This window comes from Anneissia japonica, unplaced genomic scaffold, assembly GCF_011630105.1.
Source record: "Anneissia japonica isolate Jap-2015-1 unplaced genomic scaffold, ASM1163010v1 scaffold4058_len632159_cov189, whole genome shotgun sequence".
NCBI classification, from domain to species: domain Eukaryota; kingdom Metazoa; phylum Echinodermata; class Crinoidea; order Comatulida; family Comatulidae; genus Anneissia; species Anneissia japonica.
The window spans coordinates 448529-467267 of record NW_022735300.1 but is presented as its reverse complement, the minus strand read 5'-3'; the positions used below and the strand labels follow the sequence as shown (position 1 = coordinate 467267).

Sequence of the window (18739 nt, the reverse complement as noted above, 5' to 3'; positions counted from 1 at the left end):
AAAAAAAAAAAAAAAAAAAAAAAAAAAAAAAAAAAAAAAAATTGGTTCGTGTGGGAATCGAACACACAACTTCCAGGTTTGCTATCATTATCCACCATCAACTAAACTGCCTTAAAAAACATAAAAAAAAAAAGAAGAAAACTGGCTCGTGTGGGAATCGAACCCACGACCTTCAAAAGAAAATAAAAATAAATAAAAAAAATTTAAAAAAATTTGCCCCGTGTGGGAATCGAACCCACGATCGCCGAGTTTACTACTCATGATCCAGCATGACTAAACGGAGGGAGGTAAACCGCGGCCCCTAAGCCATAAATGCGATAAACCTAGTACCACACCAAGTACCAGTTAGTCAACTCTTATCCTTCTAGAAAAAATTCTTCGTATATATACACTGCAGGTTAATATTACGCATGGTCATGGTGTCAAAAAAAATGGGCCGTGGGCCAAGAGGGTTTATTTTTTGTCTAAAAATGTATAAATAAATTTATAATCGATCTATGATTGTTACCATCTCCATAACTTACACACTTTTTTTTAAATAGACAAAAATGTTGGAAAAATTCATTATGCAAATTAGAAAAAAATAGACCAATCATGTTACGGGATTGAATGTATTGTACTCCTGGATGACGTCGCGAATTGCGAAATAACAAACAACAACCTTTCATGTCCCAGCCTGGGAACCAGTCAATTCGAGCGGATGCCACTTCGAGCGAAGGCCAATTTGAGCGAATTCGAGCTGATTTTTTTTTCGAGCGGATGCTAGTTCGAGCGGAAGAAGATCCACTTGTGCGAACAACAACCTGTGCGAATTATATACGAATTACTTTAAAATTTCTATTCTATTTTTGAGCTAAAAATTTGCTCAAGCTTTGCCTGGGAGGCAGGGGGAAAGCCCCAGCCGGTTCCGGGGAAGACGGGGACGACGCCTATAGCCTTATGTATAGCAAGTCGTATTTAATGGATTTTTAGGTTAACAAATAATAAAGTTCTATTTGTTCTGAATGTATATGGTAAGTGAATCCTATTGGGAATAGGAATTTCCTTTATAGCCTGCCATCTCTATCTTTGAGTAAATAAATAAATAAATAAACAAACACACATACCCACATTCATAAAAATAATGATATATCTTAAATTATACTAACTTAGTCAATGTTATCCTTTCCACAATTAATTTAAAAAAAAAACAGTGGGTTTTGAACTTTAGAAGAAAATTGGTATGATGTGATGTCATTATTACTGTACTGTTGAAACTTGTAACAGGGGCGGATTTCCTACGATGTCATTATTTAGATATAATGGCACTCGACTTCAACGGTTATTTAGGCCTATATATAATTGGAAGTAAAAACCATTATTTAGATATAATGACCTTGACACGATAACACGTGTGCATCATATAATGAGTTTGAAGTCCAAGCATTATGGTTTTGCGACAGCTATTATTTATATATAATGAAATGTAAAAGCAGTTATTTATAAATAATGAGTTTGAAGTCAATTCGTTATTTATAAATAATGAAATCAGTGAACTTATTATATATAAATAATTGTAAGTTACTTTTCATTATTTATATATAATGATTTGTTACATTTTCACATTTTTCACATTTTTACATTTTTTTATTTATATATAATGGAATCAGTGAACTTATTGTATATAAATAATTGTAAGTTATTTTTCATTATTTATATATAATGATGTGTTTCCCCTTCCTTATTTATATATAATGTAATCCAGTAAACTAATTATATATAAATAATAAAACGTTAACGCAATTATTTATATATATATATATATATGTATGTGTATAAGAGACAGTATATATATATATATATATATATCTTTTAGAGGTAAATGCACTATATATAAATAATGGGTGATCTAGTCAATTATATGTTAAATAATGAATTATATATAAATAATTGTGTTCACCCCTATCGACCCGAAATGAAATAGTAGACTCCAAACAGACGTAGCGCGGTTATGGAGATCGAACATGACCTGAATTGAAATAGCGTTTCAGGGACCACGATCCACGAAGGGGAGAGTGTACAGAATTAGCTGAATTCGATCCAACTCGGCCACAAGTCAACTCGGCCACAAAAAGTTCGGCTGCAGTCAACTCGGCCACAAGTCAACTCGGCCACAATAATATTGCTGTTATTATTGGTGTCATTGTTATTATTATTTTTGTTTTTATTACCGTTAGTTTTAATATTAATTATTAGTCTTAGCATTAATATTATGTATTGTTTAAATTTTTGCTATTATTATTGTTACCATATAAATAATACAAAATTCTCGATTTTTTAAATTCATATTATTATTATATATTAGTCTTAGTATTATTATTTTCATAATAGTAATTTTAAAAATATTGTTATTGGTGTTTTATTGGTATTTTTCTCTTATTATTATTATTATTATTATTATTATTATTATTGTTGTTGTTGTTGTTGTTGTTGTTGTTGTTGTCACCTTTATATCGATATTATTACCCTATTATTACTAAGTAGGCCTAGTATTATAAGTATCATAATTATTATTATTACTAATTAGTATTACTATTATTATAAAAATAAACGTTATCTTTAATTTATTATTGCTGTTATTATTGCTATTATCACCTTCAATGTTATTATCACTAATTAGTATTATTAAAATATTTAAATATCGTTATTATTACCATATTATTACTATTTGTATTGTTAAAATAAATATTACTATTAATATTGTTGTTGTTATCAATTTATTATCATTATTATGACTAATTAGTATTATTAAAGTAAATATTTGAAAAGGACCGACATGTCACTGGTGAATCACGTAATTTGATGCATCCTTGTCACTGACGGGTTTCAAACATATCCCCCAATGGTCGAACAAATATGAAGGACTGAAGTCTGTCACTCAACAATACCAATTGTTCCTATTGTGGATAATTGATATCAGATGCTGTACCCCACCTAATTTTAACGTAGGCCTAATTCTTGGGCGTGGTTCTGAAGAAAATAGTATCAAAATGCACGCCATCGTGCATTCATTTGATTTTAGTCGGATTCAAAATAAATTTTTAACATTTAAAAAAATCATAATGTGGTTTTTCTATTTCAATTTTTTATGATTACGTCTACAGTATGTACTCATGTTTTATGTCAGTGTTTTAACGTGAACAAAATTAAACATTAATATATGTGTTTTTCTTAATTATTAAGATTGCTTAAATTGTTAATGTTACAATTGTCAGATTTTATTCCATAATCTGTGAAGAAATTTATACAACGATCTCACGATGTGACGATGATCAGAATTTTACTAAAATATACTGTGTACTTCATTTTAATCATATTGAAGAAAAAGGATGCAGAAACTGTAATACCGTATTTACATTTCATTTTAATTTTATAAATAACTTGTGGCCGAGTTGACTTGTGGCCGAGTTAACTAGTGGCCGAGTTGACTTGTGGCCGAGTTGACTGCAGCCGAACTTTTTGTGGCCGAGTTGATTTGTGGCCGAGTTGACTTGTTGCCGAGTTGACTGTGGCCGAGTTGACTTGTGGCCGAGTTGACCTGCACCCAGATTGAGTTGACCTGCACCCTTTTCTTGGCCCTAGAAAAGTCTAAGCCCACGGGCTATATCGGAGTATAAAACAAACAAACATGTAAATATTTAGGTTGGTGGGTGGGCCTGACTGGATTCTTACCGGAGCCTAGGATGAGTCCGGTAGCTGAGGATTGAATGCATAAATCTGTGTCAGTAGGTAAGGTAGGCCTACAGTAGGCATACTCTAGCTTTACTAAAGTTTAGGCCTAGCCTAGACCCAAACCAAGGTTGTAGGTCTAGGCCTTTAGGCCCTATAGCTAGGCTAGCTAGGCCTAGGCCTAATAATATAATATTAATTTTACATACTGTAACCATACCAGCCAAACAAGTGAAGAGATGTTGATGGTTGGGGGAGGGGTTGATGATAATCATCACAGTGGTAGGGTATATTTTCTTGTGGAGGGGGGGGGGCCTAAGCTGTCTGACAGGCAGGGGGAATTGAGCTCGTAGGCCCGGGGGGGGGGGGGAAGGGTTGAGTTGAGAGGGGTTCCCCCCCCCCAAATGAAATTTTTTTTACGAATAGCAACCTCTGGATGGCTGGAAATGGCACTCTCAGACTGACACACGTGTTGGCTTAATGTGGGCCTATTTTATATGTTTTATGGTCTGACTGCCCGATGAGCTCTGTCCAACAGGGGGCCTTGACCTGTCCGGTAGGGGACATTTCCCCTGCTGGCACTGCCACTGACCACTCACCGACCCTAATGTATTTTTTGTAATCAGTTGCTCTGTGTAGACCTATGTACTGTAGTTGATTGAACTATATGAAAAGAATATTTCTTTACCAATTGTATTTTCCAGGCATTTTTTTTTTGGATGAAAAATGTATGAAATTTTGTGGCTAACTTTTGTTGCTGTGCTGTGGGGCGGAACAAACCCATTTATCAAGAAAGGAGGTGCAGGCATTGAGGAAATCAAAGAAAGGAATGCAATAAGGCAGTTCTTGGCAGAGTTGAAGTTTTTGTTTTTTAATTGGAAGGTACCTTCTTATAATTTGATGCCAACATTTGAGCTTAACCAAAAGAAGCTGTTTCAAACACCGAACTGCAAGAAAAGTTTTACATAACTTAATGTAATCAAATTATCCATTAATATTACACAAAAGAGTAAATCAATCTACATTAAAATTGTTGAAATTGCCTAACCCTTAATGTGAATTATCACATTATGTTTCTATTGCCTTTCTTGCAGTCTAATAACATAAACTTGTACTCTAACTGAATGCAACTTTTCCTCATAGATCAGTTAATAGAACCACCCGATTGTTGGGTTCGAATCCCACTGGGTTCAAAACAATTTCATAAAACATTAGTGGCATTATCCAACAGCACATTTTTCTTTTTCTCTTTTAGTATTTGATTCCATTTCTACTCAACCAATGTGGATCAGTTCTATATTATCTAACCTTAGCTACGATGGGTAAGTTGAAGTGGCTACCAAAAATATTCAGTTTAGCTTGCTTATCAATTTTATATCTTGACTGTGATCCAGCCATCACTAGCCATAGCATTGTTGTTTTTTTCAGTATTTGCTTTAATATACAACATTTTAAAACATTATTTTCGTTATTTATTTTCAAAAGATTTGTCATTAGCAGTACCTGTCACCAACTCATTGACATTTCTGTTCACTCTGGTATCTGGAAAATTCCTTGGTGAAGATGTTGGTGGTAAAGGTTTGTTTTGTTTATTATTTATTTATTTATTTCGGTATAAACATCAAAATACTATTGGTAGCACAAAGGCTAAAAAAATTGTATGTACAAAATATTAATTACAATTATATAAAGATATAAAAACCATGAAATATTGCACAAAGGCAAGCACGAGTCATACAAGAATAAAACAGTTAAAAATTGAAAAAAAAATAACTAGAATAATTAAAAACCACATTAAAAAACAGCAAAATTTAGTCAAAAAAAAAAAAAAGAAAAAGAAAAGCGAAAAACATCAATAAGAAGCAGCATAGTCATTGTTTAGAAGTTAACGATAGTAGGAACTGGTGAAATTCTATACCTCTCATGTTTACATAATTGGCACTTTCAGCAATTGGTATGTTCTTAGATTTCTAGTAGGCAAGTGGTAATTAGGTAACAATCCTCTAAAAGTATCAGACTTAAGAAGTTTTTTACTTAAGTTCAAGGTAAGTACATTTCTTCTGTGTTCTAAAGTAGGCACATTTAAAATATTGCATGCATTAACATAATTATTGTAATCTTTATCCAGAATAATCCTGAATGCCCTTTTCTGTACACGTTCAATAGCATTCCTATTATGATGGGTTAGCGCACCATGCCATACAGGAGCTGCATACTCAAGCACGGGTCTAATATAAGCCTTATAAACACTGATGAGATCATCAACAGTTCCATTAGCACGTTTAAGAATGCACAGTACAAACAAACGCTTAGAGGCTCTGGCAACAATATCATCAGTATTAATGTCCCACTTCAAATTATTCTGAATAATAACCCCAAGTAGCCTTAAGTGATCTTAAACATCTAGGACTGTACCACTGATTTCAAATTTTGGAGAAACCATTTCATCCGTTTTAAATTTGAAAAAATTTATCGTCATAATATGGCATTTAGAAGAATTAGGTATCATGCTATTCGACATACACCATTGATTAACATCATTCAAAAGGACCTGCATGGTAGGTTCGGCATTCCTGGCAACAATTTCCCCCAAGGGTGAGATCATCGACGTACTTCCACCTCCTACAGCACTCAGTGAGTGCATCATTAATCAACACCAGGAAAAGGGTAGGTCCTAGCAAAGTACCCTGGGGTACTCCACAGCTAATCGGAATGTAAGGAGATATTGACCCACCAAACCTGGTGCTCATGACACGCCCACCGAGGAAGCTGCAGATGATGGGGACATTCGACGATCTCACCCCCAGATCAGTAAGCTTATTGATAACTACGGAATGATCAACTCGATCGAAAGCTTTCATAAAGTCAATCACGCATAAATTAACATAAAAACCATTCTTTTCAATGTCTTTAAGAATGGTGTCGATAAGACTAATGAGGTAATATGACGTAGAGCTTTGTTTCCTGCTTCCAAATTGCATTTTGTCAAATTTATCATTAATGTCAGAAAGAATCCATTGTAAAATGAAGTACTCAAAAATTTTTGCCAAGGTGGGCGTAAGCGAGATAGGTCTGAGATCATTAATAGCGAGCTAGGGTTCTTAACCTTGGGCACCGGGACAGTAGTAGACCTTTCCACACTTCAGGAAATATTCCTTGCTGCAAAGCTGTATTGAAAATTTCGGTAATAGGCGGGGCTAATTCAGGGGCAAAGTCCTTTAACAAACGAACTGGTGGGTCGTCTGGATGGCCAGCTTTAGATGGTTTGAGATTATCAAGCTTTTTCTTAACTTCCCAAACATGAATAACTGGAGGCGGTCCAGGTGCAGGTAGATACGTAGGCAATTTACACAAGTTAAGTGGTGGCAGACCATTGCAGATTGGTTGTTAATCGATCTAACATTCTCAAGTAAAATCCTCGGAAATGCAACATTAGTAAAATCAAGTCGCTTACATAACTGAATTTGGATTAAATTGTTAAAGTTCAGACGGTTCTTCCTAACAGTCTTGTTAGGTCTGAAAGCTATGTGTGTGTTGATTCTCCGAAGGATTTTTCTTCCGCCACGTCTACTCCGTTTCTTATAACAAGGTGCAAGTCTAGGTCTGACATTATAGAGACAATGCTGGTCAATCGTTTTACAAATGACATACGGTAGAAAGCTCCCTAGGTTCAGGTCAAGCGGAGGTATTTTGTTACTGCCATAGTCCATAGCGAGAAGGTGCTCCCTACTGATTTTAACCACACAACTGTACATTGTGAATAGTGCACAGGTAGGCTAGACTTCTAAACAATGAAAATCGCAACAAAGTTGAACAAATCCTCAAAAAATCCAATAAGATTGCAAAAACATCAAGAATCACTTAACAGGCAAATTGATGAAAAAAACATGTCACAAAAAGAGAAATTTGAAACATAAAATTGGCAAGAATTTTCACGCCAAGACGCAGCTTTAAACAGCGCCACCTATGTTATCATTTCGTGTTTATGTCAATTTAACAATTACAGTACATATAAAAGAAATTGTATGTGATTGAAAATGTTCAGTAGTAGTAAAGTGCGATATTTGTGGTCTTTCTTATTGAGTCTATTCATAATTTCATACTCTGTAGAGCCAGTCCATTTAGTTTTTAACAAGAGCGACAGCTGACTGGTATGTGCGTTCCTCCACGCTTAAATATGGTACAGGCGCAAATTATTATATTGGGGTTTTTTTTGGAAGAGCAAATAAGATAGAAATTTTTAAATAATTAGAATGTTTTATTTGTACAAAAAAAAATATTATTTAGACTTTTCATTTGTACAAAATTAAAATATCTTAAAATAAAAAATTAATCGAATACCAAGACGCGATTCAAACTCACAACTTTAAGTTCTTTATAACACTTCCTTAACTGACCGCACCATCCATGCGACGCGTCTTGTTTTAGGGGTAATGGCAGTAATGCACAGTCAAAATTTCCTGCACGTCTGTTCAGAACTGGCGATGCTGGATGCCAAAACCAAAAAACCTGACAATATGATCTTCTTGTATAGTGGTGAAAGGATTGGTAAAAACAGAGCTACTACATGGACGCTCTGTCGTCCTTGATACACCCCCCTCCCCCTTTGTGGTAAAATTTTGGCAATTTTAATGTCAGAGGCTAAAATGAAACCATTGAATTAAATTTGCAACTTCTTGTGTAGCATAGATTTTAGATAATCTTGTTTTTGCTGATGTTTTGTTACGAAAATCCACAAGTCAATTACCAATCAATTTTAAAGGTCTATGCAATGAATATATGAACAGTACTCTGTTATTAATCGATAACATTTTTTTTCTTTATACAGAAACATACCTCGGGATGCTATTGGTTTTGTCTGGTGTTTGCCTGTGTATGTCAGACAGATCGTGAACATATAAATACCTAAATTCTGAGCTGTCAAAAGCTTGCTGTGCTCACTACTGCTAATATATTTAATAGACTTGTGGAAGCCGTAGCGAATGTACTTCAAGCCAATTATCAAGTTTACGTCATTTTATAGACAATGTTGCCAGTTTATTTTAGAACAGAGGCAGTTAATGAACAAATTCATGTTGTTCGATCTCTTGATTTGATAATACTGTAAAAGGAATAACTACAGTATACACAATATGTTGAATATTAAAGACTTTTCCCCCTGTCATCCTAAGTACATTACTGTATAGTGGACAGTTAAACTAGAAGAATGAATACAGACTGGAAATGAACAATGATGGAGAAGTATACAATGCTAAAAGTTGGATGTGTACACTCACAATGATAAATGAATAAATAAAATATTGCATAATTGATGATTGATGCCTTTTTTAAAAATGTATTTCTTGATTTATAAATTGATTAATAATGAATGGATTGGTTAGTGTATTGCAGTGGCTGCGCCAGGATTTTCCCGACGGACGTGTCCAAGGTCCCCGACGGAGGGGCTGATGTACCCAACGGAAAAAAAGAGGGCGTGGTCGGGCGTCGCTAAAAACCTTTCGAAAATGGTCCAGGGGATGCATCCCCCGAAAATACGACAATTTAGGGGTTTCAAAGGCTTATTTAATCAATTTTAGAGTCTATAATATTTACAAAATACATATAAGTTTTTTGAATTTTTTATTCTCCTCGACGAATCGTGGTTTTTCTCCCCGACGCCCCCCCCCGGTAGCGTCACCACTGGTGTATTGACTTATTTATTTGGTATAGGGAGTGGTTGATTAATTTATTCATATTATTTATTTATTTGATTTAATAATTTAGTGTATTGTATAGTTAAATCAATAAAAGTGGTTTATGATTTCATGAGTGAATGGTTGAAGTATAACGAGATGTATTCAATAAACTAATTAGACTTGGGTATAGAGCTATAAAACTCTCAAAAAGTAAATACGATATCGATTATTAGGCTCTAAGCAGCAAGATCAATGGTTTGAAATGAGGTTGTGCTATTACGAGGCCACAACATTAAAGTTCAGACCTACTGGTAATTTGCCTAACCGCGCCTATAAACACTCCTATTAATGGTTTTTCATCATATCGGCGTATACGTGCGGTTAGATGTGAAATATTTATGAGAGGCTGGGACTGCATTTTTATAATCTGGCACATGTTGCTTAAAGCCCTAACTTTGTTCGTAACCATGTGTTACCCCTCCTCTGTATACCAATGCCCTTTCCACTATTCAATATTCAATATAAATTAATTGAAGGCACATAAAACATCTGTCCACTGAGAGGACAATGTTATCATAGGCTGATTACGGATTACTTTGGGCCCGTTTACGAACTTTCGAAAACCGGATAACTCAAGCCTGATGTGATAATTAATCATTCCTCAACTAGCTATAATTACTAAAACATCTGGACTTTCCGGGCTTATACTTTCCGGATAAGTTTGGAGGGTTGGAGGCTGCCTCGGGCGCAATAGCCCACAGCATGGTGTCAACTGACCTTATTTTTATGAGAAATCTATTCAGAATGATTAAGCACTTGAGTCCGCAATTTCTTTTCATCCATGCCTTCGTCCAGTGACATCGCTAAAGTAGTCCTCACTTAATAAATTATGTTATCCAATTTTTAAGCCGAAATATTTTAAGTTTATTTTTACAACGATATGCCCCTATGGCTGCAGCTGAACAGAGTGGGTGGACTGACGAAGCAACCCAAACGTTAATTAGCATATGGGGAACGACATCCATACAAGATGGTTTTGATGGAACCCGACGGAACAACGCCGTTTATAAAGAAATCGCACAGAAGATGCGGGAAATGGGTTATAACTTTACGCACGCACAGATAGAATACCAAATGCAAGAACCTGCGCAAAAAATACACCCAGGAAAAGGACTCTAACGGGAAGTCAGGAAACCCCCCCCCCCAAACAGAATGGCCGTATTTTGAGATGATGAACGAAATTTTTGGCGATAGACCCATTTCTTTCCACCACACACTGTCGACTCTGAACACCAGTGGAACTAGTAGTACAGTAGTAGTAGGTCCGTAGGCTATTTTTTTTCCCTTTGTTTTTTTGTAATTTATTTTTTGTAATTTTCCCAGTTGGCTAGGCTAGTTCCTAACGCCTGGGGTTTTTTTTAGAATTGGTTGGAGTTCGAGCATAGGCAAGGCGAGGTAATTCGTTGTTGAATTGCCTTGTTGGGCTGACGAAGGCTAAGCGGTGAAGTGTTTGTTTTGTTTACATGAAAGGCCTATACCTTACTGTCCGTATCCGAATAACTTGGGGTTCGTAAACGAGCGATCTAATGACCTACCCTCTGGGCATTATGTTGACTTATCCGGTTTCGTTGAAAGTTCGTAAACACAACCTTTGTAATCGACAAGGGTATGTTAACAAGTTATCAGCTATCGGGTCCTCCCTCGCCTGTAACTTATCGTACCATAGTATTTGACTGCTGTCTGATTTTTGCGTGCCCCGATATCAATATCACTGAATTCATGACTTCGATAACAAACATGAATGAAAAGTTACCTTCGATTTCTTGATAATAATGAGAGCAAAGGTTTGGCGCCAGAGGGCATCCAGTTAACATTACTCAGTCATACAGTAGGTCTATAAAATTATTATTTGTAAACAGTAGACCAATTGAAAATATAACAAAGACCAATATCGCGGTATTTTGTTGTTTGTCGAAAGTCTTCGTGTCGACGTTTGATGTTGGTAAAGTATTGCTTCTGTGTTCACAATTAATATTTAGAGGGGAAAAGCCGATGAAGCTGATCAAAGTATCCACGCTTTTGTTTAACAACTAAATATCCTGAGATGGCTATACATTCCGCAGACTGATGCCCATCCGTTGACGAATCATGGAAAATACTAAAGCAAAATGTCAACCTATCCCAGAAGAAAAATCGAATGATGGGGTCACTTCAGGTACAAAATGTAAGCTAAGTTGTTTATTCGTTACCTACACAGTCGGATGAAAGCAGAAATGTGGGTGGGAGGGGGGTATATATTTACGGACTGATTGATTGATTGAATCGTAACGTGCTTAAACCTCTCAGAATACCGTACTTACGGTATATCTTTTGTACGCCAGGGTTAGTCTCATCGGCCACCAGATTTTCCCCTCTAGACCCACCGGTTCGTCGGAAATTGACAGATACTGTACGTAATGCTAAACAACTTATCGCCCTCGTCGTCAGTAATAATTAAAAAGTTATACATGGTGGTCCCTATATATTTCTAATTTTAGAGACTACCACTAGACATTTTGTGAGCTAATTTTCAAGCTTCTACTGGTATGCCTTATAGGTTATTTCAACGTTTACTTATCTTGAATTGGCACTCTTAGAAACCGGCAGCTCAATCAATCAATTTCATTACACTTATCAGCGGCATTCGTCGAAGCGGTATCTTTCACATTATTACACTTTAAAAAATATTTTTAAGTTATAAGTGACAACCTAGAGAAAATAAGCTATCATAAGAAAACACAAAATCAGACTCAGAAAACAACACGCCTCCGCTAAATATGATATTAAACTTATTTAAAAAAAAACATTAATATATTATATTCTTATCAGTGCATCGAGCTTCGTATGATTTCGATGCAAGAGAAGAAGATGAACTGTCGATAAACAAAGGTGATTTATTAGAAGTTCTGGATAAAAGGTAAGAATAATGCCTTGTGCACATTCGCCCTCTAGTGGTGTGTTACTTCCTAACCAGTGGCGTATCTAAGGGGGAGGGGGCGCACTCCCACAAAAATTACTTCCCCTCCCCCCCCCACCAAAATCACGGTCAAGTAGTTAAAAAACACCTAAAATCACCATATTTTGCGAATTAGCGCCCCTCAACTGATCATCGAGCCCCCCCCCTCCTTCGCGCCCCTATCAGCCCCCAACTCAAGACCTCTAGATACGCCACTGTCCCTAACTTCTACCAACATCTTGCAAAACAATACATTTTTTACACTCCTTTCCTCTTTTCTTTTCTTCTTCACTTTTCTTCTCAGTCTTTGTTTTGCCTTTATTTTCCTCTTTCCTTCCTCGTTCTTCTTTCTTTGCACACTTTCCTCTATTTCCTTTCCCTTTCTAATTTTATTTCTCAATCTTTCCTCTTTTTTCCCATCCATTCCCCTCCAACATAGTTACCAACCGTCTCGCATCGTGCGGGACGGTCCCGGGTCCCATTTTAAAGTGATTTTGGATGCACGCATGTTGAAGAAACACATGCGTAATCATAAATTTATCACGCATTTAGCACAAGTCAATGCGTAATAACGAATTATCACGAATTCATGGGAAAATTTATTTCAAATTAGAAGAAACTGGTTTTGTTAAATATATTAAAACGGTCATGCAGTAACTTGAGTCATTAGAAGGCTTTCGTTATATCGTTCGAGAATCAATTTACCGAGAAAATTTCTCTTTGTCGACCAAAACAACCCAGTCAACCACGCACGTAGTAGACTCTAGGAGGCACGTGCGGTCTTGCTCGTTCATGTCACCCCACGGCATTCTGCCCCTGGACCCCCAGGCCCCGTTTACCCAGCTGGTGTATAGTCACGCATTTCAAATCTCTCAGGTTGGTAACTATGCTCCCAATATTTAGGCCTACTCTGCTTATCATTCCTCTTTCTTCCTCTCCTACCCAGCCCCTCACTTAAAAAAAAATTCTGAATGATTTGTCAGTTGTTTTCTTACAGCAACGGGCCTTGGTGGTTGGTGAGGTCTATCCGAACACAAAAAGAAGGGTTGGTTCCAAGCAACTATATTGCAGCACTAGAGTCAAATGAGTGAGTATGAGTTGGTACTTGTTTCTACACTCTCATTAAAGCATCGTAACTTCACTTGACCTTCAATTCATTACACAGTTTTATCATGTACCGTAATTCGCAAGTGCAATCTATTTTGAAATGTGGAATATCACTCTTAACTTCGAGTTCTTGAATTGTTTGCATGGTTTGACATGCCAGATAGATAAATTCAAGTCATTATGCTGATCCAAATAAGTTTATAGACGACAAAGAGTAAGTTCCTTTAATGCTCTTAAAGCATCGTACTTAACTTGCCCTTTACATTTTAAACATAGTTTTATCATGTACCGTTGTTATTTATTTGAGATGTTGAACATCACTTTTTTAACTTTGAGTTCTTGAATTGTTTGCAAGGTTTAACATGTCGGATGGCCACAATTCAAATAACTATGAAGATCCTACTGAATTTATTGATGACAAAGAGTAAGTACCTGTAATACTCTTTCAAACATCGTAGCTTGATTTGTCCTTTATATCCTTACAAATTTTTATCATGTACCGTATAATTCGCAAGTGCATTTTATTGTGACAATGTGAAATAATGTGGAACATCACTTTTTAACTTTTAGTTTAAATTGAATTGTTTGCAAGGTTTGACATGTCAGAAAGCTACAATGCAAATCACTTTGCTGATCCAAATAGGCCTATAGATGACGAAGAGTAAGTATGCTATTTCTTTAATCAATCATAGTTGGTCAACGATTATATAGGCTACATGTAACAAAATCACGAGGTGGTTGCAAAAAATTTGTAACACTAGTAGTCTAAGACAGCACTTCTGAAACAATGGATCGTTGCCCAAAGATTGTCTGAAGCAGAGTTTACATTCTGCCGAAATTGACGTAAGAAAAAAACTCACTCTTTAAAAAATGTACCGATGTGTATATCAAATGTATTCGCCTATGTATGTAGTTATCAGAAGTATAGAGAAGAAATAAAGGTCTATAAAATTTGGAGAAATCTTTAACAACGACAAACTGACGAACTTTACTGAAATAATTGAATGCATATCTCCCTCTAATTAAAATTGCTCCAATTAAACACTACCTCCAATTGAAGACTTACCTCCCCCGGCCCCAAATGAATGTCTATCTTTTACTTTTATTTAAAAAAAAAACTAATTGTTCTAATTAAAGACCAAAGCTGCTAAAGACCTTTAAAATCCCAGTCCCAAAAGTTGTCTTTAATAATTAATTTGAAGGAGACTTGTATGGATATGCGGTCAGGCATTTCTACGGTAACATGACTCAGAAAGTAAACGACACGCAACGTACAGATATCAACTATATTAGGTGCAAACTATTACAGCTAATTATCTATTTGCTGCCATTTGTTTTGTATCAGTTGGTATTTCGGCAACATGGAAGGGAGTGATTTGGATAAACTACTCATCGGCTGCAATCTACCACGGGGAACGTTCCTGATTCGAGATAGCAGCAGTTTCCCGGGGCAGTTCACTTTGTCAGTGCTTGGCGATGGAGACGGTGTTGTAAAATACTCCATTAAAATGCGACAAAACATTGGATATTACATTTCAAAGTCAAAGACATTCGGTACTATTACGGAGCTTGTTAATTACTACAAACGTGAGTATATTATTCATGACGATAACGAAGATTTTATATTGAGATATCGACTTAACACTATGCTTTTGAATTTATGAGACTGTTATTCGGTCATTCTTAATTTTGGAGTACAGTAGAAGCTAATGGGCTCTGTTGCAAATTGGAGATGCCCTTACCAAAGATCACACCAACAACTTCAAGCTCGAGTGAAGGCATTAATTGGGAGATTAAAATAGACTCCCTTAAACTTGAATCACGAATTGGTAGAGGACGGTATTCAGATATCTGGAAAGGTAAGTTTAGAATAATGTTTGTTTGGGTTTTTGTTTTTGTTTTCTCTTACAAGTTGTTATGAGTACACATTCATTTTTCTATGTCGGTTGAAATCATGATCGCATAACTGCTAGACCAATTGTGGTGGTGATGATGATGATAATGTTAATGGTTATGATGGAAATGATGATGATGATGAATAATGATGAGGATGAATATGATGAATTGTATAATAATGATGACGATGATGTGATGATGACATGGATGATGATGGTCTGTGGTGGATTCAAAGAGTGGCGAAGACATTCTTTAGAGTGTTAACAAGTGTTAATAAGGTTCTGTAGTCAGCAGTTGCTTTCATATCACCGCCAGAAAATAATAATTTTCTGTAATTTATATTTATTTTATTGTAAAGGGAAATGGAGCGGGCGTGCTACAGTAGCTATAAAATTGTTTTTAAAAGGAACAAAAACGCACTCGGCTTTTCAAAAAGAAGCAGACATAATGAAGACTTGTATGCATGAGCATCTGGTTAGGTTGTATGCTGTATGTTCAGAAAATGTAAGTAGTAAAAGAAATATTACGTAAAGATTGGCTCTCAGAACAATGGTTGTTTCGGAATTTTTATTATTATTTGTTGTGTTTTTTTAAAACTACAATTTGGCTATTATCATCATTATACCATAGAGAACTAATTACCAGTATCTGATCAAATTAGTATTATCATTATCACCGTCATAATGACAATCATCGTGACCATCCGTATTATTGCTATCATCATTTCAATAATAATTATTATCTTAGTTTGCCTCTAGTTCATTAGGCCTACCATTATTATCATTATTTATTATTATTAGCATTATTAGCATTATCATTATTATCATAATTATTACTACCATATTACTATTTTCATCCATATTACTGTTGTTTCTGTTTCTTCTGTTCTTGACAACGAAATAAATTGTAAGCCTATTATAGTATAGTATAAATATATAATAAAATAAAATAATTTTCTCAATAATTGTTTGCATTGTGTGTAGATATATTGCAATAAACTATATGTGTAATGTTTTAAGAAATATAAAGTAGAACTAATATAAATAAATTGTTGAATTTGCCTTCTTTGCAGCCACTGTGTATGGTGTTAGAATACATGGCTAATGGAAGTTTGCTGGATTATCTGAGAGGAAATGATGGCAGGCGTCTTCTCATCTCTGACCTCATAGAAATCGCTGCTCAAGTATGTTAAATTATTATTATAGTCCGAATAATCCATAAAACACATGCTAGACAGCGTGCAGGGACGCTCTGGAACCCAGATATGTTACCAGCCCAGTAACAAAACTACGGGTGCGAGGTGGGCCGTGGGCCGGGTGCTCGTGTTTCCACATACTATTCAATACTATTTTCGAGCACTTTAGACGCATATTAATATCGAAACAATATAATCATTATTTGTATTACATTTTTTTTCTTAGATCTCCAATGGCATGGCTTACTTGGAAACCAAAAATATCATTCACAGGGACCTCAGAGCTAGTAACGTATTAGTAGATAAACACATAAAATGCAAGGTATCCGACTTCGGTTTAGCATGCGAGTTAAAAGATAATAAGACGACTTCAAATACCGATGAATTGTTGGCAATTCGCTGGACGGCTCTAGAGATTCTTCTCTCTGTTGGCCAATTTACAATCAAATCTGATATTTGGTCATTTGGTGTCCTTCTCTCTGAGCTGATTACCTATGGACAACTTCCATATTCAGGTAAAAATAAGTATTTTCCTAAAGCCCGATTTATTATGCTTAATGGTGGATGAGGATGATAGCGGTGGTGATGACGGCGATGATGACAACGTCGGTGGTAGTGGTGATGGTGTGGTGGAGTCGATGGTGGTATTGATGTCAGTGATATTTAATTAACGTTTAAATAATAGTCATGTTTAACTTTCTAAAAAAATTATATACACAATGTTTAAACTGAACATCTACCCGCAGATGTGATGAATGATGAACAAGTGTATGAAAAAGTAATCAACGGATACAGGATGGCGCAACCAAAGGACTGCCCAGTTGCAATATATGACCTGATGCATAAATGCTGGAAAAGCGAACCAGAAGATCGTCCACCTTTCAAATTAATTCATGATTTTCTTCATAATTACTACGGCATTTCTTAAACAAGTAGTTACTTGCAAGATTGAAAATTGAACAACATGATTCATCTGCGTTGAATAGAGACCGTTTACGGTACGGTTGTCAACAGTCTGGGTCTACAGGTATTTTCCAATGTATATTATTATCAACCAGCTGTATACTGAACACACGTACTGAAAAATGAACCTGTTAGTTAAAAGTCCCAGAGTATGCTTTCAGCAGATTTCATCATTAAGCAATGCCATTTTATTTTATTAAACCTATTACAATTATGGATCCAGTTTTACTCAAGTAGTATGATGCCGGTCAAAGACAGAGTAGTAGGCCTATTTAATTTACAGTATATTTGGTTATTTTATACTATATTGTGTTGAGGAAATTGTGTTTTAATGGCTGATTTTCGATATAGGCTTATTATTTTCGCAACAGTGGAATTTGTTCTGTTGTGATAACTAACTACACTTGATAATGCCACGTTAATTTTCGATGTCAAAATAAAGAAATAAAGCTACACAGCGTTTAAACCCGCAGAAATGTATACAGTTGTATATAGTCAATGTCATAAGTATCAAAGTTGGCCAGAATTTTCGGTTTTGCATCATACAGAAATAGTTGCCTGTATAGGTTGAGTGACGTTGGAAATAAACCTTAGTTAGGCCAAGACCTTTAGTAAGCAAATTTTAAAAATGCCCATTGACCAATGCCGACTTCCAATTGCCACTGTGCTTGTGCAACACACGACGAGTCTAGATGGCCAGAAATAATTTTTTTTAAAAATAATTTTGAAAAATTTAGCAGGCCTGGGCCGGCCTCCCCCAGCCTTGAATCCGCCACTGATCTGGTTATTGAGCTTTCTTAACACATTTAATTTTATTTTGCTGCACATAGGTCTACAGCCCTCTAGTCTGGCTTCGCTCCCCCCCCCCTACCCTCCGTTGGAGGAGAAAAACCACAATTCGTTGGGGCCCACCCTCCGTCAGAGGAGAAAAACCACAATTTGTTAGGGGAAAAAACAATTATATGTATTTTTAACATATTAGTAGACACTAAAATCGATTAAATAAGCCTTTGAAACCCCTAAATTGCTATCATCATTTTTTTGGGATTCCCCATAGACCACTTTATAAAGATTTTGAGCGACATCCGACAACCTCCACTTTGCCCTCGTCGGGGGAATCAGCACCCTTGTCGCGGACCTTGCCCCACCCCCCCCCCTTCGGGCAAATTTTGGCGCCACCCCTGGCACTGACTTCTGTGA

At 35.9% G+C, this 18739-nt stretch overlaps 2 protein-coding genes across 5 annotated transcripts; both read left to right on the top strand.

Annotated features, from left to right (window-relative positions):
- Positions 1 to 3555: 3555 nt before the first annotated feature.
- LOC117116555 (transmembrane protein 234-like) lies at positions 3556 to 9027 on the top strand. 2 transcript variants are annotated; one of them, XM_033260622.1, is made up of 5 exons: positions 3556 to 3773; positions 4413 to 4590; positions 4964 to 5030; positions 5194 to 5286; positions 8537 to 9027. In XM_033260622.1, the coding sequence occupies exons 2-5, from the start codon at positions 4435 to 4437 to the stop codon at positions 8599 to 8601; spliced, it is 381 nt and encodes a 126-aa protein (XP_033116513.1). In that variant the 5' UTR covers positions 3556 to 3773; positions 4413 to 4434; the 3' UTR covers positions 8602 to 9027. The 2 variants fall into 2 exon arrangements, with proteins under 2 accessions (XP_033116513.1, XP_033116512.1); XM_033260621.1 differs by having other exon boundaries at positions 3557 to 3768.
- Positions 9028 to 10633: 1606 nt separating this feature from the next.
- On the top strand, positions 10634 to 18011 carry LOC117116545 (tyrosine-protein kinase Fyn-like). Of its 3 annotated transcripts, XM_033260601.1 has the most exons (12): positions 10635 to 11271; positions 11423 to 11607; positions 12252 to 12339; positions 13376 to 13465; positions 13841 to 13909; positions 14078 to 14146; positions 14831 to 15072; positions 15186 to 15344; positions 15740 to 15885; positions 16454 to 16564; positions 16803 to 17091; positions 17323 to 18011. In XM_033260601.1, exons 2-12 carry the CDS (start codon positions 11532 to 11534, stop codon positions 17502 to 17504), a joined length of 1521 nt encoding a protein of 506 aa, XP_033116492.1. In that variant the 5' UTR covers positions 10635 to 11271; positions 11423 to 11531; the 3' UTR covers positions 17505 to 18011. The 3 variants fall into 3 exon arrangements, with proteins under 3 accessions (XP_033116493.1, XP_033116492.1, XP_033116491.1); XM_033260602.1 differs by lacking the exon at positions 11423 to 11607 and having other exon boundaries at positions 10634 to 11271; XM_033260600.1 differs by having other exon boundaries at positions 10635 to 11607.
- The last annotated feature ends 728 nt before the right edge of the window (positions 18012 to 18739 follow it).

Excerpts from the sequence above, each read along its gene's own strand:
- LOC117116545 (XM_033260601.1), top strand. The coding sequence starts at position 11,532 with ATGGAAAATACTAAAGCAAAATGTCAACCTATCCCAGAAGAAAAATCG. Across the intron at positions 14,147-14,830 it reads AGGCCTATAGATGACGAAGA|TTGGTATTTCGGCAACATGG; the intron begins GTAAGTATGCTA and ends GTTTTGTATCAG. Across the intron at positions 15,886-16,453 it reads ATGCTGTATGTTCAGAAAAT|CCACTGTGTATGGTGTTAGA; the intron begins GTAAGTAGTAAA and ends CCTTCTTTGCAG.
- LOC117116555 (XM_033260622.1), top strand. The coding sequence starts at position 4,435 with ATGTATGAAATTTTGTGGCTAACTTTTGTTGCTGTGCTGTGGGGCGGA. Across the intron at positions 5,031-5,193 it reads TCTAACCTTAGCTACGATGG|ATTTGTCATTAGCAGTACCT; the intron begins GTAAGTTGAAGT and ends TATTTTCAAAAG. Across the intron at positions 5,287-8,536 it reads TGAAGATGTTGGTGGTAAAG|AAACATACCTCGGGATGCTA; the intron begins GTTTGTTTTGTT and ends TTCTTTATACAG.